Here is a 27,057-nt window from a genome sequence, read left to right as displayed (position 1 = left end):
GTTCATTCCTGGGCCAGGTGCAGCTGATCAACTTTACTCTCTCACATCAGTGTTTCTCTCTTTTTAAAATCAAATTTAAAAATCAATAAAAACAAATCCTCAGGTGAGGATTAAAAAAAAATCTATAATAATAAAAGCATAATATGCTAATTAGAGCGGACAACCTTTCGGATGAAACTCGGTCCTGGGTGCCAGGGGGAAGCCGGTGCCGGCAGCTGGGGGAAGGATGTCCTACTCTTGCATTAATTTTGTGTATTAGGTCTCTAGTATTACATACAGACAGGCAGCAATACATGTTCATTTTAGAAAAAAATTAGAAAATCCAGATAATTCATATAAAGCAAATAAAAAAGTAAAAATTTTGAGTCACAGATAACTCTGTCACCACAAGATTATCATTGTTGCCCTAGCCAGTTTGGCTCAGTGGATAAAGTGTTGGCCTGCAGACTGAAGGGTCCCGGGTTCTATTCCGGCCAAGGGCACATTCCCAGGTTTCGGGCTCGATCCCCAGGATCGAGTGTGCAGGAGGCAGCCGATCCATGATTCTCTCTCATCATTAACGTTTCTCTCTCTCTCTCCCTCTCCCTTCCTCTCTGAAATCAATAAAATATTTTTTTTAAAAAAAGATTATCATTGTTGACATTTTGGTGTAAACATTTCCAAATCTTAAAAATCTTAACACATAGGATAACATATAAATACCTAACTTACAGAAAGTAACCTTTTCTTTTAAAACCCATCTTTCAACTTTTCTATTGGTTGTTTCCAGTTTACTGTTATTATAATGTATGCTGCAATGCATATCTTTGTGAAGCCATTTTTGCACATTGTCAGCTTGTTTACCTAGAAGGAATTCTAGAACTGAAATTTCCTGGTCAAAGCTCCTGATCCGGATTGTCATGTGGCCCTTCAGGAAGGAAGTACTTTTTAAAATTCTTACCAAATACAAATGAGAATATAGCTCATGCCAAGAAGTGTACAGCGTCTCTGATTAGTTGGCACTTAGAGTGTCGATGTTAAGAAGCTCCTAGGTGCGCGGACGGGAAGGTGGGAGAGGAGAAGCTGGAGAAGCCGCAGCGAGCTGGAGCTGCCAGAGGACCTGAAGAAGAAGCAGAAAAACCTGTGAAAACTAAGACTGTTTCTTCCAGTAATGGAGGGGAAAGTTCCAGTCGCAGCGCTGAGAAGCGATCAGCTGAAGAAGCTGCAGACCTCCCAACAAAGCCTACAAAGATCTCCAAGTTTGGATTTGCCATAGGTAGTCAGACGACAAAGAAAGCCTCCGCCATATCCATCAAACTTGGATCAAGTAAACCTAAAGAAACTGTTCCAACTCTTGCTCCAAAAGCCCTTTCAGTAGCAGCAGATTTTAATGAAGATGAAGATAGCGAACCAGAAGAAATGCCTCCAGAAGCAAAGATGAGGATGAAGAATATTGGAAGGGATACACCAACATCAGCAAGACCAAACTCCTTTAATAAAGGAAAGCATGGGTTTTCTGATAACCAGAAGCTATGGAAGCGAAATATAAAATCTCATCTTGGAAATGTCCATGACCAAGACAATTAAATAATATGTTTTGAAATTGGGGTATGGGGTGGGTATAAAGTTAAAAGGAACAGTTTCCTTTTTAAAGAATGATATAAGACTATCTTTGGAGCCGACATTTTTTTTTTAAGATTGAGTGGTACACTAATAAATGAGAGTTTGAAATTAGACATAATTTATGTTTTATATACAGATTTCAAGACATTTGCTAATTCTGTAGTTTCATGTAATTAGTTTCCAAAGGTTACAGATAATTTTTAAAAAATCAGAAATGGTACCTTTCTAAGAATTGCATATTTTTTTAGACACAACCATTTAGCACATTAAGAGGGAAGCAAAAAAGTTATTGTCTGTTTAAACTGCAAGCAATTACTCTAACTTAACTCCCTTATTAACCTAAACTTTCTGTCTCCCAGGAACAACCTTATAAAGAGGGAGTATTGTACTGGGAGGAAAATGTTACTGGAGTATTGAATGAAAGTGAATTGGATAAAATTAAAATATTGCTTTTTTTCCTAATGGGCATTTGTTTTGTTTCAAGTCAAACTAGATATTGCATTGCTATCAGTGGATACAGAGGCTTAGCTCTTTAAAAGAAAATTTTTTTAATTTTTTGTAAACAGTTGAGTATTTGATATAGCCCATTTCACCTTAATGGGTCTTGTCTGCCTTCATTAGTCTACAAAGAACAACTGTTTGCTACCAAAGTAAATCAGTATTTTGAATGTGCTTCTCTTGGTTTTTGTTATTAGCTTAGTTCCTGTAAGCATTTCCACCAGACTTGAGGCAAGTCATAGGAAGCTGTTTTTTTTAAAATACAAACCATCACCAAAAATTTTAAATGTAGGTAATACTTAAATATTTGGCTGTTTTATTTTTTAAAATGTAACAGACAGCAAAAAAGCAGCATAGTGTCAAGATGGAAAATGAGAAAGATGCACTTTCTGTAAATGTCATACCATTTAAGTTACTAATTTGTGAATTCCATTTTGATTTGTACTTAACTACAGGAATCCTTATTTAATACAATAAAATGGTTTATTTTAAGTGTATGCATATTAACCAATGGCCTTTCAAAAGCACATTTTCAATATTGAAAATAGAAAGAAAGAAAATGCATCTTTAAACATTTTATGGAATCTTTGACTACATATACTTTGTTAGAGCTATGTGTTACACTGACATCAGCAACTTTTCTACTTTGTGTTCCTTTTTATGAAACAACTAGTAGTCCGGTGCACGAAGTACATGCACATTAAAAGGGAATTAATTGCCCTAACCGGTTTGGCTCAGTAGATAGAGCATCGGCCTTTGAACTCAAAGGTCCCAGGTTCGATTCCGGTCAAGGGCATGTACCTTGGTTGCGGGCACATCCCCAGTGGGGAGTGTGCAGGAGGCAGCTGATCAATGTTTCTTTCTCATTGATGTTTCTAACTCTATCCTTCACCCTTCCTCTCTGTAAACAATCAATAAAATATATATTTTTTAAGAAAGGTAATTAATTAGCAAAGATATTTTAATATTGCTATTTGCCCTTTCTCTATAATAGAAGGGTGAGAGATGAAAGGAAATTAGTAAAATGTATATGAAAATAATATATAAATTTGTTAATAAATAAACAGTAACAAAAGGCTATAACAACAACAGAGGCATGATATAAAAATGACAAAAACATATGAAAACAACAGAAACATGATATGAAAACAAAAACATGATATAAAAACAACAGTGATGCAAACAATGACTGATAAAGTGATTAAACTTATTCTAATATCTCCCTGTACACCACATTAAGAGTGAAAACACTTTCAGAGTGCTTGACTAATTTCCCTTGTGATGAAGTATTTAGAACTTTAACTGTAACGTCACATGCTCTTCAAACTCGAGAGAAAGCAACATATAACTGACCATGTGCGAAAATGGGTTCAGGTAGGAATATGCCTACTCTGTCTAGAGCAGCAGTTCTCAACATGTGGGTCGCGACTCCTTTGGCGGTCGAACGACCCTTTCACAGGGATCACCTAAGACCATCCTGCATATCAGATATTTACATTACGATTCATAACAGTAGCAACATTACAGTATGAAGTAGCAACGAAAATAATTTTATGGTTGGGGGTCACAACATGAGGAACTGTATTTATTTGTTTATTTTAAATAATTTTTATTTCTTGAAGTATTACAAAGAGTATTACATATGTCTCCTTTTTCCCCCCCTTGACATTCCCCCGGCCCCTACCCCCTAGTGTTTCATGTCCATTGGTTATTCTTATATGCATGCATATAAGTCCTTCGGTTGATTTCTTAACCACCCCCCCAAACCCTCCCCAGGCTTCCCACTGTAGTTTGACAGTCTGTTCAGTGCTGCTCTGCCTCTGCATCTACCCCTGTTCATCAGTCTATACTGGTCCCCATTATCTGTCCCAACCTCACTGGAGCCATCCCGACCTCACCGGGGCCGTCCCGACCTCACTGGGGCCATCCCTACCTCACCGGGGCTAACCCTACCTCACCGGGGCTGTTTCAACCTCACTGGGGTTGTCCCGACCTCACCAGGGCCGTCTCGACCCTGCCAGTGCCGTACATCACCAGGGTCGTTTTGGCCTCACCGGGGCTGTCCCAACCTCACTGGGGCCGTCCCGACCTCACCGGGGCTAACCCTACCTCACCGGGGCTGTTTCAACCTCACTGGGGTTGTCCCGACCTCACCGGGGGCGTCTCGACCCTGCCAGTGCCGTACATCACCAGGGTCGTTTTGGCCTCACTGGGGCTGTCCCAACCTCACTGGGGCTGTCCCGATTTCACCAGGGCCGTTTTGGCCTCACCAGGGCCGTTTCAACCTCACCAGGGCCATCCCAACCTCACCGGGGCCGTATCGGCCTCACCGGGGCTGTTTCAACCTCACCGGGGCTGTCCCGACCTCACCGGGGCCCTCTCAGCATCACTGGGGCTGTTTCAACCTCACTGGGGCCATCCCAACCTCACAAGGGCCATCTCGACCTCACCGGGGCCGTCTCAACCTCCCCGGGGCCATTCCGACTTCACCGGGGCTGTTTTGGTCTCACCGGGGCCGTCCCAGCCTCACCGGGGCTGTCCCGACCTCACCGGAGCCATTTCAACCTCACCGGGTCTGTCCCAACCTCACTGGGGCCGTTTCAACCTCACCAGGGCCGTCCCGACCTCACTGTGGCCGTCCCGACCTCATCGGGGCCGTTTCAACCTCACCGGGGCCATCCCGACCTCACTGGGGCTGTTTTGACCTCACCAGGGCCGTCCCGACCTCACCGGGGCCATTTCAACCTCACCAGGGCCGTCCTGACCTCACTGGAGCCGTTTCAACCTCACCGGGGCCGTCTTGACCTCACCGGGGCCAGAGGAACTGTATTTAAAGGGCCAGAAGGTTGAGAACCACTGGTCTAGAGTTTCTCCTTGTGACTTATGAATAGTCATCACAAATGCTGGCATCACGGGAAACCGTCGTTGAATCAATTTAAATGGGAGGCCAGTGTCAGATGGGGAGAAATTGATTCTTGGAATCAGAACAACCTCTCCCTCTGCAGATCCTGTTAATACTTCAGCTTCAATAATGTTAGGTCATAATCTTTTGATAATAAATCTGATACCATTACAAAGACCCCATTTACTATTTAGATTTCTCAATAGCATGATGATTGCACCCACTTTCAATTTTAATTTAATTTAGGACACGGCATTCCCAAAGGAGTAATACTAATAAGAAATTCGATGGGAAAAGTTTCCTTTTCAGCATCATCTGTGGAATCAATGGAATCATCACTCAAATATGTGTGAAAATCTCCATCTAGTATATCCAATATTTCTTCATTTAATTTTTGAACATGCTCAGTTTTGGGACAAAGAATTGCACATTTAGATATATTTTTAATATTATCTATAGATATAGTATTTCCAAAGGTAGCTTCAATAATAGATCCATTACAAATCATTTTACTTCCACACTCCGCTCAGAGGGCAGGTTCCTGCCTGAAACCTCAACCTCCAGAAAACAGCTGAGGGAGGGCGCAGCCATTTCCAAGATGATCCTTGCAGGACTGACTTCCTTCCGGTTGGTCGCAGTTCTGGCCGTGATGTTACACCCAAGGTTTTTATATAAGTAGATAAGAAAAATGCAATAAAACAGTAATGTTCAGGTTTTGTTTCTTTAAAATAGCAAAGCCCTTTCTTCAAACCAAATCCCACTGAGAAGCCTGGTATGTAACCAGATGTAACCACAGAAGCGGCTGTTCTGTCCCTGCTTCTTCCCGGCTGTAAAACACCCCTGCCCTCACACACACACACACACACACACACACACACACACACACACACACACATGCAGGGCCTGTGTTAGGGACAAAATGAAAATCATAGCCTGAAAGACAGATGAATTCAACTCACCACACCAACAAACACTGCCACATAAAAAGATTGCTGAGTGGCTCAGACTTAACTGTGGCTATAGCACTGTCATCCTACCACAGTTAGAAGTGTCCCTGAGGCACTGTGTAAAAGGGCAGGCTATTAAAGCCAAATGTCTCGGTGATAAAATGTCACTGAGAAGGGCCACAGGAGGCGGAAAGTCCTAAGGCAGCTATGGGCAAACTACGGCCCGTGGGCCAGATCCGGCCCGTTTGAAATGAATAAAACTATTGAAAAAAAAAGACCGTACCCTTTTATGTAATGATGTTTACTTTGAATTTATATTAGTTCACACAAACACTCCATCCATGCTTTTGTTCTGGCCCTCCGGTCCAGTTTAAGAACCCATTGTGGCCCTCGAGTCAAAAAGTTTGCCCACTCCTGTCCTAAGGTGTCACTAGAAGGAAAAGATTTCTGATGTACGGGATGCTTTGGAAGGTTCTGTGGATAAGAGGGATTTGATCTCAGCCTTAAAAGAAAGGGTTATCAGTTGGGACCAAGAGGCTATCCAAGGAAGAGAAAATGCCATATATATTTATTAAAACACTAGAGTCCCGATGCACAAAATTTGGGCAAGAGTAGGCCTTTCTTCCCCCAGCTGCTGGCACCGGATTCCCTCCGGCACCCGGGACCTGGGCTTCCCTCACAGACCCGGCTTCCTCGGGAAGGTCGTCAGGAAGGACGTCCTGTCTAATTAGCATATTACACTTTTATTATTATAGACTAGAGGCCCGGTGCACAAAAATTTGTGCACTCGGGGGGAAGGGGAGGTCCCTCAGCCCAGCCTGTGCCCTCTCGCAGTCTGGGACCCCTCGGTAGATAACGACCTGTTGGCATAGGCCTGCTCCCGGGTGGCAGAGGGCATGCCCAATCCCTAGGTGCAGCCCCTGGTCGGGCTCAGAAGAGGGCCGATTGGGGAGTTGGGGCGCTGCCCCTGTCATGCACAGAGCAGGGCGGATCGGGAGGTTGCGATGCCACCCTCAGTCACGCTCAGGGTAGGGCCGATTGGGGGGTTGGGGCACCGCCCCCTGTCACACTCAAGGCAGGGTTGATGGGCAGGTTGTGTCGCCACCCCCTATCACGCACAGAGCAGGGCCAATCAGGGGGTTGGGGAGCTCCCCCCTGTCACTCACAGAGTAGGGCCAATGGGGGAGTTGGGGCACCGCCCCATCACACACAGAGCAGGGTGGATCAGGGGGTTGGGGCACCACCACTGTCACACTCAGGGCAGGGCCGATGGGGAGGTTATGGCTCTACCCCATCACACACAGAGCAGGGCCCGTGGGGGGCCGGGGGGTTCGGGCGCCACACCCTGTCACACACAGAGCAGGGCCGATCAGGGGGTTGGGGCACCACAGCTTGTCACACACAGAGCTGCAGGTCAATCAGGGGGTTGGGAGCTCCCCCCTATCAGGCACAGAGCAGGGCTGATCAGGGGGTTGGGGCGCCTTCCCCTGTCATGAACAGAGCAGGGCGGATAGGGAGGTTGTGGCCCCGCCCCCTGTCACACACAGAGCCGCAGGGCAATCGGGGTTTGGGCGCTGCCCCCTGTCACGCTGATCCCGGTGCCGGGAAGCCTCACGGCTCTGCTGATCCCGGTGCTGGGAGGCATATTACCGTTTTACTATATAGGGTAGAGGCCTGGTGCACGGGTGGGTCTGGCTGGTTTGCCCTGAAGGGTTTCCCGGATCAGGGTGGGGGTCCCCACTGGGGTGCCTGGCCAACCTGGGTGAGGGCATGATGGCTGTTTGCAGCTGGTCACACACCCTTCAGGGTGGGGGGTCCCCACTGGGGTGCCTGGCCAGTCTGGGTGAGGGACTGAGGGCTGTTTTCAGGCTGGCGGGTGACGGAAGCTCCCAACCGCTCCTTTTTTCCTTTTTTTTTTTTTTTAATTCTGGGCCAGCTTTAGCTATGAGGCTCCAGCTCTTAGGCCTCCGCTCCTGAAAGCAGGTATCTGGTTTGTTTCGGTTCTATAATCAAAACACTGTATCAACTCCAGCTCTGAGATCCGGCTAGCTGAAAGCAGGTTTCTGGGGTTTTGTTTAGGTTCTATATTTGTAACTATGTTTCAAACTGCAGGCTCAGAGGCCGGCAAGGCAGGCAGGGAACGTTGGTTTCCTCCCTCACTGAAGCAAGCAAGCCTCATGTTAGTTTCAAGCTGCCTGGCTGCCGGCTGCCATCTTGGCTGGCAGTTAATTTGCATATCTCGCTGATTAGCCAATGGGAAGGGTAGCAATCGTACGCCAATTACCATGTTTCTCTTTTATTAGATAGGATTAGATTCCATATATAAGCGAGACTATATGGAATTTGTCTTTCTCTTGGCATATTTCACTTAGCTTAATACTCTCCAGGTCCATCCATGCTGTTGCAAAGGGTAAGAGATCCTTCTTATTTACAGCTGCATAATATTCCATGGTGTAAATGTACCACGGCTTTTTTTAAATTTTTGTATTTAATGATTTTAAAGAGAGAGAGAGACGGAGGGAGGGAGGGGGGGGAGAGAGAGAGAGAGAGAGAGAGAGAGAGAGAGAAACATTGATGTATGAGAGGAACATACCTAGGTATGTGCCCTGACCGAGAATCAAATGAACCACTTTTTGGTGTATGGGAGGATGCCCAACCAACTGAGCCACACTAGCCAGTGTTACCACATCTTTTTTATCCACTCCTCTATTGATGGGCTGTTTCCAGATCTTGGCTATTGCAAATAACACTGTTATGAACATAGGGGTGCATATATTTTTTTCAAATTGGTATTTCGAGATTCTTAGGATATATTCCCAGAAGTGGGATTGCTGGGTCAAAATGAAGTTCCATTTCTAATTTGTTTGAGATAAGTCTACACTGTTTTCCACAGGCTGCACCAGTCTGCATTCCCACCAGCAGTGCACGAGGGCTCCCTTTTCTCCACACCTTCACCAGCACTGTTATTTGTTGATGGTAGCCATTCTGGCAGGTGTGAGGTGATATTTCATTGTGGTTTTAATTTGCATCTCCCTACAATGGGTTCCCTTTTCCTTTTGTTGGTGGTTTCTTTTGCTGTGCAGAAGCTTTTTAGTTTGATGTAGCCCTATTTGTTTATTTTTTCCTTGAGTTTATTCTTGTATATAGAGTAAGTTGGTGATCTAGTTTCATTTTTTTGCATGTGCCTATCCAATTTTCCCAACACCATTTATTGAAGAGACTGTCCTTACTCCATTGTATGCTCTTGCCTCCTTTGTCAGTATTAATTGCACATAAAAGAGAGGGTTTATTTCGCGGGTCTCTGTTCTGTTCTGTTGATGCATATGCCTGTTCTTGTGCCAGTGCCGGGCAGTTTTGATTAGCCTTGGTAAAACATACTGTATATTTTTTACACTTACGCACACATGTGTGCACACACGCACACACACACACACACAACATGCATAGGAAAATATCTAAAAGGAAACAAAGCACTCTGACAACAATGGGTACCTTGGGGTGGCTGGGGAAGAATTGGGGAGATGCTAGCCTTATATGAACTGAACAGATTTTTTTATAAAAAGAATATAGTGTGATTTTCATTAGGAACACATCCAACCTGATAAATAATGCCTAAGAAAATCTCACTGCTGCATCCTAAGTAATGGTGAAAGACTGGACAGTCCCCTGGGTCGGAATGGGAAGCTGTCCCTTCCTCGGCTCCTACCAATCTTGTGAGAAGGAATTCAGATGAGTGACAGCAGTGTTAACGCAAAGTTAGTGAATTTATTAAGAATACACTTGGCATAAAGCACAAGTGGGCAATTCAGTTAGTCTGAGCACCCTGCCTGGTGGGGGTTCAGGGTTTATGCTTTTCCCCCTATAGGTTTCAAAGCTCCTGCCAGATATTTTGGGTTGCAGACTATGTTTCAAAGCCCCCTTCTGCATTGTTGTGTCTGATCTTGGAATGTGTGTGCATACATGAGGTCATCTTGTTTGGCAAGTCCTAAGACGGCTGACTTCTTTGTTTAGTGGGTGAGATAAACTCTTCCTTCTTTCCCCATTCCCCTCTTTTCTGTCCTAACATCCCCCAGTTGCTACCATCCAGATGTTTTTTGGCTTTTAGGGTCTTCTTTTTTTTTTTTAATTTTTCCAAAGAGAAAGGGAGAGGGAAAGAGAGATAAAAACATCAATCATGAGAGAGAATCATGGATCGGCTGCTTCCTGCACTCCCCCTACTGAGGATTGAGCCCACAACCTGGGCATGTGCCCTGACTAGGAATTGAACTGTGACCTCCTGGCTGCCCACACTGTCCGGCCTTCTTTAGTTTTCTTGTTTCACTTTTCTAATTCTACTTGCCTAGGCTTCCCCTCACATGCGTGCTCTCACACTGAGCTCCCAGACTTCCCCTCACACGTGTGCTCTCACAGTGTGCTCCCAGACTTCCCCTCACACGTGTGCTCTCACAGTGAGCTCCCAGACTTCCCCTCACACGCGTGCTCTCACAGTGTGCTCCCAGACTTTCCCTCACACGCGTGCTCTCACAGTGAGCATCCAGACTTCCCCTCACACGCGTGCTCTCACAGTGAATTCCCAGACTTCCCGTCACACATGTCCTCTCACAGTGAGTTCACAGGTCGATGCTCAACCACTGAGCCACACTTGCCCAGCTTTTGGGGTTTTTATTATTTGTCCCCCAGACTTCATCTGTCCTTGAGTTTAGCTGGCACAAAGAGGATTGATTGGGTCTTTGTTCTATGTTTCCCAGGCCAGGGTGATTTCAGCTCTGTGTTCTCTGGTTGGGAAAGTGTCCTTGGTCGGGGAAGATAAGGTCTCTGATTCACCATCTGGCTGCAAGCTGCCCACACTGTCCGGCCTTGTTTAGTGTTCTTGTTTCACTTTTCCAATTCTACTTGCCCAGGAATTTTCCTGGCTTCTTACTATCTTGCCACATTTTCTCCCTAAGATTAGGAACAAGACATTTTAATTCAATATAGTATTGAAAGTTCTAGCCAGGGAAATTTAGGCAAGAAAAAAAAGAAAAAAGCATTCAGATTGGAAAGGAAAAAGTAAAATTACCTCTATTCATAGATGGCATGATCTTCTATATAGAAAATCCTAACGAATTTACTAAAAAATATAGAATAAACAAGTTCAACAAGGTTGTAGGGTTACTAGATAAATACACAAAAATCAGTTGTCTTTCCATATACTAGACTACGAAAAATCTGAAAATAAAACTAAGAAAATGCCACCTTTTAAAAGGGTGAATGTGATGGTATGTGAATACTGTGTAAGTAAGATGAACAAACAAGTATTATGGAAAAAATAGCATGAAACCAGCCCTCCTTTTACTCCTGACCACGTGTTCTTTAGTTCTGACTTTGGGTCAGCTCTGTCTGCCACCATGTGACCAGAACAAGGGGCATTCCAGGATCCCACACGCTGTCGCAGTGCGCTCCCAGACTTCCCCTCACACGCGTCCTCTCACAGTGAGTTCCCAGACGTCCCCTCACACGCGTGCTCTCACAGTCAGTTCCCAGACGTCCCCTCACACGCGTGCTCTCACAGTCAGTTCCCAGACTTCCCCTCACACACATGCTTTCACAGTGAGCTCTCCCAGACTTCCCTTCAAACGCGTGCTCTCACAGTGAGTTCCCAGACTTCCCCTCACACGCGTGCTCTCACAGTGAGTTCCCAGACTTCCCCTCACACACGTGCTTTAACAGTGAGTTCCCAGACTTCCCCTCATACATGTGCTCTAACAGTGTGCTCCAAGACTTTCCCTCGCATGCGTGCTCTAGCAGTGAGTTCCCAGACTTCCCATCATACGCGAGCTCTCACAGTGAGTTCCCAGACGTCCCCTCACATGCGTGCTCTAAAGGTGAGTTCCCAGACTTTCCCTCACACGCGTGCTCTCACAGTGAGTTCCCAGACTTTCCCTTACACGCGTGCTCTAACAGTGAGTTCCCAGACTTCCCATCACACGTGTGCTCTCACAGTGAGCTCCCAGACTTCCCCTCACACACATGCTTTCACAGTGAGCTCCCAGACTTCCCCTCACACACATGCTTTCACAGTGAGCACTCCCAGACTTCCCTTCACACGCGTGCTTTCACAGTGAGCTCTCCCAGACTTCCCATCACACGTGTGCTCTCACAGTGAGTTCTCCCAGACTTCCCCTCACAGGCGTGCTCTCACAGTGAGTTCCCAGACTTCCCCTCACATGCGTGCTCTCACAGTGAGTTCCCAGACTTTGCCTCACACGCGTGCTCTAACAGTGCGTTCCAAGACTTCCCCTCACTCATGTGCTCTAACAGTGTGCTCCCAGACTTTCCCTCACACGCGTGCTCTAACAGTTCCGAGACGTCCCCTCACACGCGTGCTCTAACAGTGTGTTCCCAGACTTCCCCTCACACGCGTGCTCTAACAGTGAGTTCCCAGACTTCCCCTCATACATGTGCTCTAACAGTGTGCTCCAAGACTTTCCCTCACACGCGTGCTCTAACAGTGAGTTCCCCGACTTCCCATCACACACGTGCTCTCACAGTGAGTTCCCAGAAGTCCCCTCACACGGGTGCTCTAAAGGTGAGTTCCCAGACTTTCCCTCACACGCGTGCTCTCACAGTGAGTTCCCAGACTTTCCCTTACACGAGTGCTCTAACAGTGAGTTCCAAGACTTCCCATCACATGCGTGCTCTCACAGTGAGCTCCCAGACTTCCCCTCACACACATGCTTTCACAGTGAGCTCTCCCAGAAGTCCCCTCACACGCGTGCTCTCACAGTGAGCTCCCAGACTTCCCCTCACACACATGCTTTCACAGTGAGCTCTCCCAGACTTCGCTTCACACGCGTGCTCTCACAGTGAGCTCCCAGTCTTCCCCTCGCACGCGTCCTCTCACAGTGAGTTCCCAGACTTCCCCTCACACATGTGCTCTAACAGTGTGCTCCCAGACTTTCCCTCACACGCGTGCTCTAACAGTGAGTTCCCAGACTTCCCATCACACGCGTGCTCTCACAGTGAGTTCCCAGAAGTACCCTCACACACGTGCTCTAAAGGTGAGTTCCCAGACTTTCCCTCACACGCGTGCTTTCACAGTGAGCTTTCCCAGACTTCCCTTCACACGCGTGCTCTCACAGTGAGCTCCCAGACTTCCCCTCACACACATGCTTTCACAGTGAGCTCCCAGACTTCCCCTCACAGGCGTGCTCTCACAGTGAGTTCCCAGACTTCCCCTCACACGTGTGCTCGAACAGTGTGCTCCCAGACTTTCCCTCACACGCGTGCTCTTACAGTGAGTTCCAACACTTCCCCTCACACGCGTGCTCTAACAGTGAGTTCCCAGACTTCCCCTCACACGCGTGCTTTAACAGTGTGCTCCCAGACTTTCCCTCACATGTGAGCTCTCACAGTGAGTTCCCAGACTTCCCCTCACACATGTGCTCTAACAGTGTGCTCCCAGACGTCCCCTCACACGCGTGCTCTAAAGGTGAGTTCCCAGACGTCCCCTCACACGCGTGCTCTCACAGTGAGTTCCCAGACTTCCCCTCACACACATGCTTTCACAGTGAGCTCTCCCAGACTTCCCTTCACACGCGTGCTCTCACAGTGAGTTCTCCCAGACCTCCCCTCACACGCGTGCTCTCACAGTGAGTTCCCAGACTTCCCCTCACACGCGTGCTCTCACAGTGAGTTCTCAGACTTCGCCTCACACGCGTGCTCTAACAGTGAGTTCCAAGACTTCCCCTCACACATGTGCTCTAACAGTGTGCTCCCAGACTTTCCCTCACACGCGTGCTCTAACAGTGAGTTCCCAGACGTACCATCACACGCGTGCTCTAGCAGTGAGTTCCCAGACTTCCCCTCACATGCGTGCTCTAAAGGTGAGTTCCCATACGTCCCATCACACGCTTGCTCTAACAGTGAGTTCCCAGACTTCCCCTCACACACGTGCTCTAACAGTGAGTTCCCAGATGTCCCATCACACGCGTGCTCTAGCAGTGAGTTCCCAGACTTCCCCTCACATGCGTGCTCTAAAGGTGAATTCCCAGACGTCCCATCACACGCTTGCTCTAACAGTGAGTTCCCAGACGTCCCATCACACGCGTGCTCTAGCAGTGAGTTCCCAGACTTCCCCTCACATGCGTGCTCTAAAGGTGAGTTCCCAGACGTCCCATCACACGCTTGCTCTAACAGTGAGTTCCCAGACTTCCCCTCACACGCGTGCTCTAACAGTTTGCTCCCAGACTTTCCCTCACACGTGTGCTCTAACAGTGTGCTCCCAGACTTCCCCTCACATGCATGCTCTAACAATGAGCTCCCAGACTTCCCCTCACACGCATGCTCTCACAGTGAGCTCTCCCAGACTTCCCCTCACACGCGTGCTCTAACAGTGAGCTCCCCGACTTCCCAGCACACGTGTGCTCTCACAGTGAGCTCTCCCATACTTCCCCTCACACACGTGCTCTAACAGTGAGCTCCCAGACTTCCCAGCACACACATGCTTTCACAGTGAGCTCTCTCAGACTTCCCCTCACACGCGTGCTCTAACAGTGAGCTCCCAGACTTCCCAGCACACACATGCTCTCACAGTAAGCTCTCTCATACTTCCCCTCACACGTGTGCTCTAACAGTGAGCTCCCAGACTTCCCAGCACGCACATGCTCTCACAGTGAGCTCTCCCAGACTTCCCCTCACATGCATGTTCTCACAGTGAGCTCTCCCAGACTTCCCCTCACACGCGTGCTCTAACAGTGAGCTCCCAGACTTCCCCTTACATGCATGCTCTCACAGTGAGCTTTCCCAGACTTCACCTCACACGTGTGCTCTAACAGTGAACTCCCAGACTTCCCCTCACACACATGCTCTCACAGTGAGCTCTCTCAGACTTCCCCTCGCATGCGTGCTCTCACAGACTTCGCCTCACAGGTTCCCTGAGCTGTATATTGCACATAACCATGAAGTTTTTTAAACAGTTGACAAAAACCTTTACTTGTGTTTTTTTAAGCCACATGAAGGAAAAATAAATCTTACAAAATGTGTGTGTGAGTGTGTGTGAGTGTGTGTGTGTGTGCACGTGTGAGTGTGGTAAAATATACATATCATAAAATTTACTATTTTAGCCATTTTTAAGTGTGCAGTCCAGTCACGTTAACTACATTTGCATTGCTGTGCAATCATCACCACCTTCTAGCTAAAGAACTTTTTAGCCTGGCTGCTGTGGCTCAGTGGTTGAGCGTCGAACTATGAACCCGGAGATCATGGTTGATTCCTGGTCAGCGCACATGCCCAGGTTGAGGCTCGGTCCCCAGTAGGGGGCGGTGCAGGAGGCAGCTGATCCATGATTCTCTCTCATCATTGATGTTTCTATCTCTCCCTCTCCCATCCTCTCTGAAATCAATAAACACATATTTAAAAAATAAATAAAAAATAACTTTTTAATCTCTAAATTGCAACTCTTGAGCCAGTAATCAACAGCTCCGTGTCCTCCTCCCCTCCCTCTGGCAGCCACAGTCCGCGTCCTGTCTCTGGCTGTGATGGCTGGAGGACCTCTGGAATCCTACCGGACTTGTCTGTTTGCGCTGGCTCATTTCACTTGCATAATGTGCATTAGATTCGCCTATATCAAGCACATCAAACATGCGGCCTGCCTGCCGCGAGTCTGACATGCTTGGTCTCTATGTAATGTGTCAGAACTTCCTTTTTAAGACTGGATAATATTCTTGCCAGATAAAATCCAGAAATCTGACAGTCCTCTCTGTTAGCATAAAACTAGCCAGACATCTCAAAAATATATTTTTGTATTTTAAGCGACTGCATTAACAGAAATGTCACAAAATATGAAAGCAATTTGTGGCGAGTAGTCCTGGGACCGTGACTTGAATGCCTGGCCTTGTACAAAGGGTCCTGTGTCATTCCTGACTCCAGGCACTTCTGTGGGAGTGGACATGCTTTCCTTCCTTTTTCCAAAATACTCAGCGCTTAGGAGCCAGACCGTCTCAGCGTGCACAGCGAATATGTGTCTTCTTTAAAGCCATTCACGTTGTGGATGAAATGGGTCTTCTGAGCACCCCCTTCCGAGGTGTGGCTGGTGCTGAGCCGCCCCCTGGGGTGCTTCTCTGCTGGTGAAACCCAGCTGCGACCGGCAGCCATGGGACCGGTTCCCCAGTGAGCACAGCGAGGTTCTCATGGGACGCGGGAATCAGCCTCGCTAGTGGCAGGAGGCAGACACCAGCAAATCGCTGAATATTTGTTCTGCCTAATGAGCTGCTGGTGCTCTGTGCCTCTGCCCATGTGTTATATTTGATGTGTCTAGCTCAGCCTGACACCAGCCTGGCATGCGGTCTCCCCCTCTCCCAACACCAGCGCCCCTCCAGGCATTGTGACCGCTAAGAACCACAAAGGCCTCCAGTCGTTACCATTATCTGATGAACAATACGGGGTATGTTGCTCCAGCAGCCCCCTTGTGGCTTTACAAAATTAAAAAAAAATCAAGATATCCTCATCTCCCTTGTGCAGAGAAGACTGAATCTGCGCCTTGATGCCTGAGACTGTAGTGAACTGACAGGTGAATGAGGTGCCCGCAGCGTGGGATGGAGGAAGATGGAGGAAGAGTACCCGGCCTGGAGCTGTGGAAGGCTAGGCCAGCAGGACACTTGGGTGCGCCCCCTGTTGAGGGAGGAGCTCCCAATGGGCAGGGCCCCAGCCAGATACCTCCCACCCCCACCCCGCAGCTCCATTCTGGGGTCTCACAGGAGTTGTTGGAACAGAGCAGCTTTCTCTGCTGCTGGCACCCACCTGGCCGCTGCATGAAGACCCTGTGCAGAGGTGACCAGAGGCAGCCAAGCTGCAAGGCAGGAGGGCGGAGCTAAGGACGGGCTGGAGCGCCTGGATCTAGCCAGACCAGGAGTCCTCTCAGAGGTACTCTGCCACTGTCTGGAGCCCCAGTAATCGCAATGATAATAGCCATTTCCAGGCTCTTGATCACTTGTGCATGAAGGAGGTTATTAGCCCAAACTAAAACTCTGGGCCCACCGTGCAGAGCTGCCACCGAGGTGTCCCAGGAGAGACTGGCTGGGCCGGCGGGAGGCAGGGCGGGAGGGAAGCTCACCCATGGAGCAGGGTCCTCTACAATCTATTTTTTATTATTTAAGTGATACATTGCCATGCGGGGAAAGGAGATAATACATAAAAGAATATTTCCTATTCATGCAGGAATTTTTTTTTAAAATATATTTTATTGATTTTTTACAGAGAGGAAGGGAGAGAGATAGTTAGAAACATCGATGAGAGAGAAACATCGATCAGCTGCCTCCTGCACATTCCCCACTGGGGATGTGCCCGCAACCCAGGTACATGCCCTTGACCAGAATCGAACCTGGGACCTTTCAGTCCGCAGGCCGACGCTCTATCCACTGAGCCAAACCGGTTTCGGCATGCAGCAATTTTTTTACACAGTAGATGGTACACACTGCTCTGTGCTGCCTCTGCCGTACTGGTGTGTTGGGAGTACCTTCTTTCTCGGCACACGAAGTTCTGTCTCCCCAGTTCAAAGCCTCTCTGATAACCTTTCTGTGCCCAAACCGAACCATGATTTAGTTACCACAGTGGGTTGGACATTCTAGTTTTCTCTCCCATGTAAAATATATTATGAAAAATATCCTTCTTCATATATCTTTGCACACTTATCTGATTTTCTGTGTAAGATTGATTGCTAGAAGTGGAATTGACAGCTCAAAAAAGTAAGCACCTTTTGTCAGAGTTTCATCATTATTGCTAAAGCATCCTCTGGAGAGGCGGGACTCCAGCTCAGACCTGTTTGCAGGCACCAGTGGCGCACTCAGGTGGGCCCTAAGCATGGGTGTGATGGCAGATGGGGAGTGTAAGAGATTGTGAGTGTGAAGCGTGCTGGGGAAGGCAGGTGTGTGACACTGTGCTTGGGGGCATGCGCAGGCAGCACTGTTGTGTCCAGGTGTGTGGGTGTGTGCTGCAGACCTCAGAGGCTCTGAGAAGCCTGGAAGTGGGTTGAATGATCACTAGATAGACACTTCTTTTTTGTTTTAATTGAACTTATTAGGGTGACATTGGCTAATGGAATTATACAGGTTTCAGGTGCACGATTCTATAACACATTGCACTGAGTGCCCACCACCCAGAGACGCATCTTCTTCCATCCCCATAACCCTTTACTCCCCCCACCCATCCCTCTGGGAACCACCACACTGTTGTCTGTATCACACTTTGACGCTCATCTACCCTGACCGCTTTCCCTCTGGCAATCACCACATCACTGTGCTGGTTTTTTTGTTTTGTTTATTTTTTGCACAATCCCTTCACCTTTTTTCACCCAGATCCCAACCCCCTCCCTTCTGACAGCTGTTCGTCTCTTTTCTGTATCTATGAGTCTGTTGCTATTTTGTTCATTAGATTCCACATATAAAAGTGAAATCACATGGTACTTGTCTTTCTCTGACTGGCTTATTTCACTCAGCATAATTTCCTCCAGGTTCACCCATGACACAAAAGGTAAGATTTCCTTCTTTTTATGGCTGAAGAGTACTCCCTTGTGTTAATATTCCACAACTTTTTTATTCACTCATCTACTGATGGGCACTTGGGACATTTCTTGTAGCAATAATTTTTTCTGATATGTCTCCTCAGGCAAGAGAAACAAAAGAAAAAATAAACAAAGGGGGCTACATCAAACTAAACGGTTTTTGCACAGCAAAGGAAACCATCAACTAAAGGAAAAGGGAACCCACTGTATGGGACAATATATTCCCCAATGATACATCTGATAAGGGGTTAATATCCAAAATTTATAAAGAACTTATACAAGTGAACACCAAGAAAACAAACCAATTTAGAAATGAGCAAAAGACCTGAATAGACACTTCTCCAACAGACATAAAAATGGTAATCATCACTAATCATCAGAGAAATGCAAATTAAATCAACAATGAGGTATCACCTCACACCTGTCAGAATGGCTACCATCAACAAGTCAACAAAGGACGAGTGCTGGAGAGGATGTGGAGAAAAAGGAACCCTCTTGCACTGCTAGTGGGAAAGCAGACTGGTGCAGCCACTGTGGAAAACAGTATGGAGATTCCTCAAAAAATTAAAAATGGAACTGCCCTTTGACCCAGTGATCCCACTTCTAGGAATATATCCTAAGAAACCTGAAACACCAATCAGAAAGATTGTGTGCACCCCTGTGTTCATAGCAGTGCAACTTACAATAGCTAAGATCTGGAAACAGCATTTTTCTTTTTTGTAAGCCCACTGGCCTCGCAGCTGCTAGCCCACAGGGTGGAAGTCCTCCTTACTGGTGGGAGATGGCAAGACAGCGAGGATTGTAGCTAGGAGACAGTCTAGAAGCACTAGGTTTTGATTCAGAATCTGGGAGTTTTCTTTCTGAAATCATGCCACATCTTAAATAAAATGTATAAATAATTAATATTCAATAATGAAATAAATATTGGATTTTGTGGAAATAGAAAAACCCATCCTAAAATTCATTTGGAATCTCAAAGAATCCCAAATGGCCAAAACAATCTTGGAAAAGGAACAAAACTGGAGGACTCACTCTTCCTGATTTCAAACTTATTCCAAAGCTACAATTACCAAAACAGTATGGTAGTGGCATAAAGACAGACATTCAGATCAACAGAATAGAACTGAAAGCCCAGAAATAAACTCACATATATGGTCAAGTGGTGCCAAGACCATTCAATGGGAAAAATTAGTCTTTTCAAGAAATGGTGCTGGGAAAACTGGATGTCCACATGCTAAAGAATAAGTTGGGCCCTTATTTAAAACTATATACAAAAATGAACTAAAAATGGGTCAAGAACCTTAATTTAAGACCTAAAACAGTAAAATGCTTAGAAGAAAACATGGGACAAAGTTCATGGCTCTGGATTTGGCAGAGAATTCTTGGCTATGAACCAAAGACACAGGTAACAAAACAAAAAAAAAATAGGCAAGGTGGACTTTCTGAAAACAAAAATTTTGTATATCAAAATACACTACCCACCACTGCAAATCACATACCTATAAAGGATTAATATCCAGAATATACAGAGAACTCCCAAAATGCAACAACAAAGAAAATCTGTTTATACAATAAGCAAAGTACTTGAAAATACATTTATTCCAAGAAAATATATGAATGGCCGACAGGTACATGAAAAGATTTTCAACATCACCAAGCATTAGGAAAGGCCATGGAGATGAAAAATCACCTCACATCCATGTAAAACAAAAAGCAGCAAGTACTGATAGGACTCAGGGAAATTGGAAAGCTCATGCACTATCTGTGCACATGTATTTGGTACGGCCACTGTGGAAAACAGTATGGAGGGTCCTCAAAAATAAAAATAGAACTATGACAGGACCCGGTGACTCCACTTCTGAGTATGCACACAAAATAATTAAAAGAAGGTCTCAGAGAGACATTCGTACACACCGGTTCATAGCAGCTTTACTCACAATAGCTAACATGTGGAAGCAACCCAAGATCCCATTAATAGATGAATAAGCAACATGTAATCATCTATACTAATAAAAGCCTAGGTGGCCCTCGCGCCCTCGTGCAATGCCTTCATGTCATCACAAGATGGCTGCCCCCACGTTGTCACAAGATGGCCACCCCCACGTCATCACAAGATGGCCACCACAAGGTGGCCAGCAGGGGAGGGCAGTTGGGGGCAACCAGGCCCACAGGGATCGGGCCTAAACCGGCAGTTGGACATCCCCCGAGGGATCCCAGATTGGAGAAGGTGCAGGCCAGGCTGAGGGAACCCCCCCCCCCCCACGTGCATGAATTTCGTGCACCGGGCCTCTAGTATATACATAAGATGGTAAATTATTCAGCCTTAAAAAAGAGAGCAGTTCTGAGATGCTGCAGGATGCATAAGCCTGGGGACCTCATGCTCAGTGACAGAGCCTCGTCACAAAAGGACAACCACTGGATGACTCCACTCAGGTGCAGTTCTTGGCAGAGTCAGAATCATAAAGACAGAAAACGCAATGGCAGTTGATGGGGGCTGGGGGTGGAGAATGGGTAGTTATTGTTTAATAGGGACAGAGTTTCCATTTTTCAAGATGAAAAGGTCATGGGGATGGACAGTGGTGATGGCTGCACAACACTAGGAATGCCTTTAATGCCACTGCACTGCACACTTAAGATGACTAAACTAGTATGTTTCATGTTATGTACATTTTACCACAAGAAAACAAAGAGGGAAAGAAATGAGTTCAAGTGGGTTTTGATTTTGTTGATGTTGATTATTCCCCCTGAAAGGCCACTTTCTCTATTTAGAGATGACCTATATAGTTAGGTAGAAAATGGATAATGACAACATCCCAGGATAAAAACCAAGTGGCTATGAAAAGGCTCTTCAAAGAACACAAAGGAGAGGTTTGTTGTTCCTCCCAGATTTCTGGCAGAAAGAAGAGACCCTAAGCAGGGGCTCTGTGCTCAGAGGAGGCGGGCGCTTCCTCCGGTAAGGCTGCTGGCTGGGTTGGCGGGCGTGGGCAGGACAACTTTATGTGTGTGTGAAAGATCGCTTGACATTCTTATCCTTAGCTTCCCTTTCATGTTCTTGAATGTTACAGCTGAATGGAAAGACGTGTTTTAGCCTTTCAATGTGCAAAAGGTCTTATGGCGACTTGTTAAAAAGGATGCTCTGACAGCAGACAGATCTGCGTGGATCCTAAGGTCTGTCTGGTGACCGGTGACTTTTGTTGGGTTATTTAGCTGCTGAACCATGGTTCCCTGTCTGTAGATGGAATAATAATGGTTCCTGCCTATGCAGATTGGGTCAGATGGTCAGTGCACAGCCAGAATTAGCTATTGTCACTGTCATTGCGGAGTTACTGGTTCTGCTTTTCTTGCTGGGGAATCTTGTTAAAGCCAGCGAGTATTCTCCTTATTGTGCGCAGGCCCCAAGCATGCTCCGGCCGCAGGGCCTTGCACCTGCTGTTTGTTCCTTGCGTCTGCAGCTGTCAGTCAGGGTCCCTTCCCTGCTTCACTCGGAGTTTTTGAATGTCCCTCCTGGTCTCCCTTTCTAAAATACTTTCTAAAATAGCACTCTCTTCACTCGCTGCACTATCCTCTTGCAGGCTTCGTTTTCTGCCTATCACTTGTCCTTACATTGGATATTCACTTGTCTACTGCCTGTCACCCTGACTAGAAGCGGGGCCTGAGGATAAGGCTGCTTGACTTGCTCATCCTGTACCCCAGCTGTCTGGCACACATCAGGCACTTTGTCAGTATTTTAGTGAATAAATGAATCCCTTAAAGGTTCTCTCTGGTGAGGCATTTGAAAATGAACACCAAACTGTACTGTTCATTTTATAGCCCCTTCTTGGGGCCTCACATGGGCACTCAAACGCGGCTGTTTGTGGGGTCGCTTGTGCACCAGGACCCTCCAACCCTGCAGCTGCGCTTCCTCATCTCCCAGAGACGACACTGAGAAAAGTCTGTTCAGCGTGTCATGGCCTTTGTCACAGTGCGAGGAGCCTGTGCTGGGGAAGCGTCCCCACACCGCGTGGAAGTGGAAGGAGCGCCTTGGAGACACGGGCTCTTTGGGTCGCCTGGGGCTCGGGCAGAGCAGATTTCTTCACCCGGAATTTCTCTTCCAGTCGCTGATATCCGCTGGCAGGTGGGCATACTCTGCCAGCAAAAGCCAGACATGAGAGGGTGTGGGAGGAATGCTGATAATGTGGGGCCTCGGCCATCGCTGCAGCCTGGCTGCTCATGCCTTTGTGACAGGCAGTCTCCGCCCAGGGCTCCTCTAGCGGGAGCTCCTGCGGACCCTCTTGTTTTCTGGCTAATGAGAACTTTCAGCCCATGTCCACTGCCTCGTTGCCTCCCCGCCAGTGTCTGCTCGCTGAGCATTACCTGCTGCAGATCAATAGCACAAAGAAAATGAGGCAAATAAAGGGCTGGTGTTGCCCCAGGATGGTCTCAGAGAAGCTATTTGAGTGGAGACCTGAGTGAGGCTCATTCACATTCCGGGGGTCCCCTCCCACTATGGCACCAGGCTGATATGTGTGACCAGTCTAACGTGGGAGGAGTAATGGTGGCCACTTCCAAGATCAGGTGATAAAAGGCTCTGCAGTTTTCATCTCTCCCTCTGCCTCTGGGAAACCAGCTGCCACATCATGGACATCCTTCCAGAGACACCTCCATGAGAAAGCCAGGCCTCCAGCCCAGAGCCCTGTGAGGGAATCCCGCTCCATACGGCCAAGCTCCCCCGACACTGCCCACTTCCACCCTGACCGTGCCCTCGTGCGAGACCCTGAGCCCAGTCCCCGCTGCATCTCGATTCCTCACCCTCAGAATGTGCACGATCATAAGTGTTTATTGGTTTAAGATGCCAGACTTGGGGGGTCATTACTAAGCAGCAATGGAAACTTAAACCATGGCTCCGGCTGCTGTGGAGAGAGGGGAGGAGACTGAGGAGGTGCAGTGCAGTGGAAGCAGGAGGAAGCTATTGTAATAGCTACACTTGCCTCTCAAATTGTGGTGGGGACCAGGGGCGTCATCTTCATGGGGCAACTGGTTGGAAATGCACAATCTAGACCTCGCCCCAGACCCACTGAGCAGCGTCCAGGGAGTCCTCCCTACAGTACAGCCTATGGAGGGCGAGGACAGGCTGGGGGGGCGGGGGTCAGGCTTCAGGGGCGTGGTCAGGCTGTGGAGGGTGGGGGCAGGGGCGGGGGGAGGAGTGGAGGGCCAGGCTGCAGTGGCAGCAGCCCCTATGACTGACAGTGTGCTGGTTGTCTGTGGAGCCCTCTCAGCCAGCCGCCCTCACCCTCACCCTCGCTGCTGGCTGATCCCGGTGCAGCCTCCTGGCCCAGAAAGTGTACCATCGCAGGGACAGCCACCGTGGTGGGCCGGATTGACGTCCTCCTGGCCACACTGCGTGGGTTTGCAGATCTGCACAGGCACAGGCCTCCAGTGCATGCATTCTCTTCCCCCACCCCCTCACATGTGAATGTCCCCCAGCATGCTGTCACCCACACATGCCCACAACTGTCCCGGACCACAGCGCATGCGCTTTCCCTCCACCCCTCCGCCACACTTCTGTCAACCCTGGCATGCCTACGTCCCGCACACAACATGTACACGTCCCCTCCAACATGCTCACATCCTTTGGAGCGTGTCTGGGTGCTCAGGGTCAGCACCTGTGAGATGACAGTGAGAGGGCAGAGTGGTGACGCCCTGTTCTCATGGAGGCCAGTGTGGTGACAAGATCTCCTCCATGGGGCTAATACAGGTGCTGAGGCGGGAGCAGGTGTGGACAGACACACCTGGTGGGCATGGGCGGCCCTCACTGAGGTGCCTTCGGTCAGCGTTTGAGATCAGGAACCCAGAGGAGGCGAGGAGTTCTGTCCTCTCAGTGAAACGGTGGGATAGTCGGGGCAACTGCAGAGGAGGAATGTGCACTTGGGGTGCCGGCGCCCATGAGCGAAGGCCGCCCTGACTGACCCTCGCTCACGTGGGGCCTAGCGCACTCCTGCCGGGCAGCGGGTGACAGGACGTGTTTTTCCGAGTTAATGAGAGAAAACATTGATTCTCCCACTGCCTGTGAAGGTGGAAAGTGGAGTGGGGAGACATGCGGGGAGTGAGCGAGGTTCCCTGTCTGGAGGTTCCAAACCTGCTGTTGGTTCCTTTCACCGCTGGCTAGAGATATACAGGGTGTCCCCCCAAATGTATACACACTTTGAATACCTACTAATTCCAATGCGTTTAAGCATAAGAAAGAAACAATAATGGAGCTGTCATCTGTTAAAAGTGCAGTCAGACATCCCCCGAGGGGTCTCGGATTGGAGAGGAGGCAGGCCAGGCTGAGGGACCCCCCCCCCCCCCCCACGTATGGGTTTTGTGCACTGAGCCTCTGGTTTAAAATGAAAAGAAGGAACAAAGGTGTGGCCTGCGTCTGAGCGCCTGACCAGGTCTGGCGGCCTGACCAGGCCCAACTGCCCTGTAGTCTTTCTCCAAAGGGCAACAGTGCCCTTCAGGCAAAGTTTATGTATAAACTGCTAAATCTTAGTGACTTAAAACCAAAAGAATGGACTATTTCCCACGATTCTGTGGGTTAGCTGCTGGCTCTTCCTTGACTCACTCGCAGAGCTGCACTCAGTGGTAACTGGGGGTCTGGGGCCGGGGGACTGGAAGGTTAAACTGGCTGCACCCCCACACTCCCTGCGTCGGGCCTGGTGCTGGCTCCTGACTGAGGCCCACAGGGTTCCATGTGCTCTCGTCCTGCAGTGGCCAGACCTGCCATCTTCCATGATGGAAGGAACATTCCAGGGGGCAGCAATGGAAGCTCCCGGCCTTCTTGAGGCCGGACTCTGGAAACTGCTCCGAGGCTCAAGAGAGGCAGGAGCCAGGCATGGATGCCCACGTGATGAGGAGAGGAGCAGAGCTGTGCGGGGGCAGGGCCCAGGGAGCCGGGATTGCTGGGCTCAGCATCAGGCTGCTCACACTCACTAGGCTGCATCCCAGCTCTCTGGGGAGCCTGGCAGTGCACAGATTGCTGGCCTTCCCCCCAGAGTGTCCGGGTCAGGAGGCCGGGTCGTGTAGCTCCCAGGCAGTGCTGACGCTGCCAGTGTGGGGACTGTGCGTGGAGCCACCCATGGAGGCAGTAAGTGTCCAGAGCAGTGGCTCTCGCCCTTGACTGTGCACTGGAAACATCTGGGCAGCGGTCACCACGTACCTGTCAGCTCTGGGTGTTCGTGCAGGGAAGAGGCCAAAGCACTGGGCGGTCATATGGTCTTTGGCATCGCAAACTGGCCTGTAATTTAACCCTATAAATCATCACAAAGTTCACTGAATAGCTTCAGTGCTTTTGCAACTTAGTCATTCCCTGATGAGTTGGGTAAGTACCAAGAAAAGTTGGAGGAACTTTATCTCAATTGTCACCAAATGAGCTACTGGGGGAAATTCCATTTTTCCACGTCATACTCTGATATGTCTTTATTATTAAAGGGACTTAGTAAAAAAACAACAGAGTGGCTTCCTGGGAGAGGCCTGTCTAGTCCTGCGCTGGCAAGACCCGCTGGAAGGCAGCTGCCTCCTGAGCACAGAGCCTTGATTCGGAATCCCAGGACCTGCGGCGATCACTTGGGGTCTAAGCCATCAGTTGGACATCCCCCAAGGGCTCCTGGACTGCAAGAGGGTGCAGGCCTGGCTGAGGGACCCTCCCACCCCTGCCCCCTGTGCACAGCCTCTAGTTTGAAATGAAGGAAATCAAGATCGATAAAGGGTTTCTGGTCCCAACCAATCCAAACCAGAAGGATATGGGGTAGAGAAGGAAAGCCCTCCCACCCATTTCCTCCCTCCCTGATAAACCCACACTCTGTGTGCCCTTCCAAGCTTTCAAGATAAATCAAGTGTAAAGAAAGAACTTGACTGTAACGAGGCACAGCCAACTTGCTGACTGCAGCCAGTGCCACCTTCCTTCAGTAACCAGGAGCTCCTCCGGGGCTGTTCTGCGGAGCGTGTCAGCGTCACAGTGCAGAGACGGAGGGTTTTGTGGCCGTGGGTCCCTGATACAGAGAAGCCTGTGGGGAAGTTGTGTATGATCTTGTTTAGCCCTGAGGAGTGTTTGGGCTTGCCCAGACCAGGGACGTCGAGGGTACCTACTACTCCTATGAGCATGAGACTTTCAGAACTACAGTAAGAACACTGATTTGTCATTGAAAAGATTCTGGTGATTACCTTATGTTCTATGGCATTCATATAGTGCTGCTTTTACTCTGAAATTTGAATAATTATATACTTTATAAGTAATTTTTAATTTTATTTTAACATTTTAATTTATTTCAGAGAGGAAGGGAGAGGGAGAGAGAGAGAAACATCAATGATGAGAATCATTGATCGGCTGCCCCCTGCTGGGGATCGAGCATGCAACCTGGGCATGTGCCATTGACCAAATCAAACCTGGGACCCTTTGGTCTGCAGGCCAATGCTCTATCCACTGAGCAACACTGGCTAGGACAGTATATGTAATTTTTAAATATATATATTTTAAAGCAAGAGTGGCTTACATTTATAGGTTCAGCTGGAAACTGTCTTCTTTATTTTGGAGAGAAAATCCCTAGAAGCTT

The 27,057-nt window shown here is 48.2% G+C and overlaps 2 protein-coding genes across 3 annotated transcripts in view; both read left to right on the top strand.

The window, feature by feature from the left end:
• IQCK (IQ motif containing K) overlaps window positions 1-27,057 on the top strand; it is a 123,160-nt gene that overhangs the window by 58,331 nt on the left and 37,772 nt on the right. The gene's annotated exons all lie outside the window — the stretch shown is intronic.
• On the top strand, window positions 172-3,197 carry LOC308518091 (PEST proteolytic signal-containing nuclear protein-like; the record flags this gene model as incomplete). The annotated part of the gene is made up of 3 exons (XM_081089664.1): window positions 172-188; window positions 1,032-1,255; window positions 1,355-3,197. The coding sequence occupies 3 exons, from the start codon at window positions 172-174 to the stop codon at window positions 1,564-1,566; spliced, it is 453 nt and encodes a 150-aa protein (XP_080945790.1). The 3' UTR covers window positions 1,567-3,197.

Source organism: Myotis nattereri (assembly GCF_964212035.1).
Source record: "Myotis nattereri genome assembly, chromosome: 4".
Lineage (NCBI taxonomy): Eukaryota > Metazoa > Chordata > Mammalia > Chiroptera > Vespertilionidae > Myotis > Myotis nattereri.
This window is presented reverse-complemented; position numbering and strand designations above follow the sequence as displayed.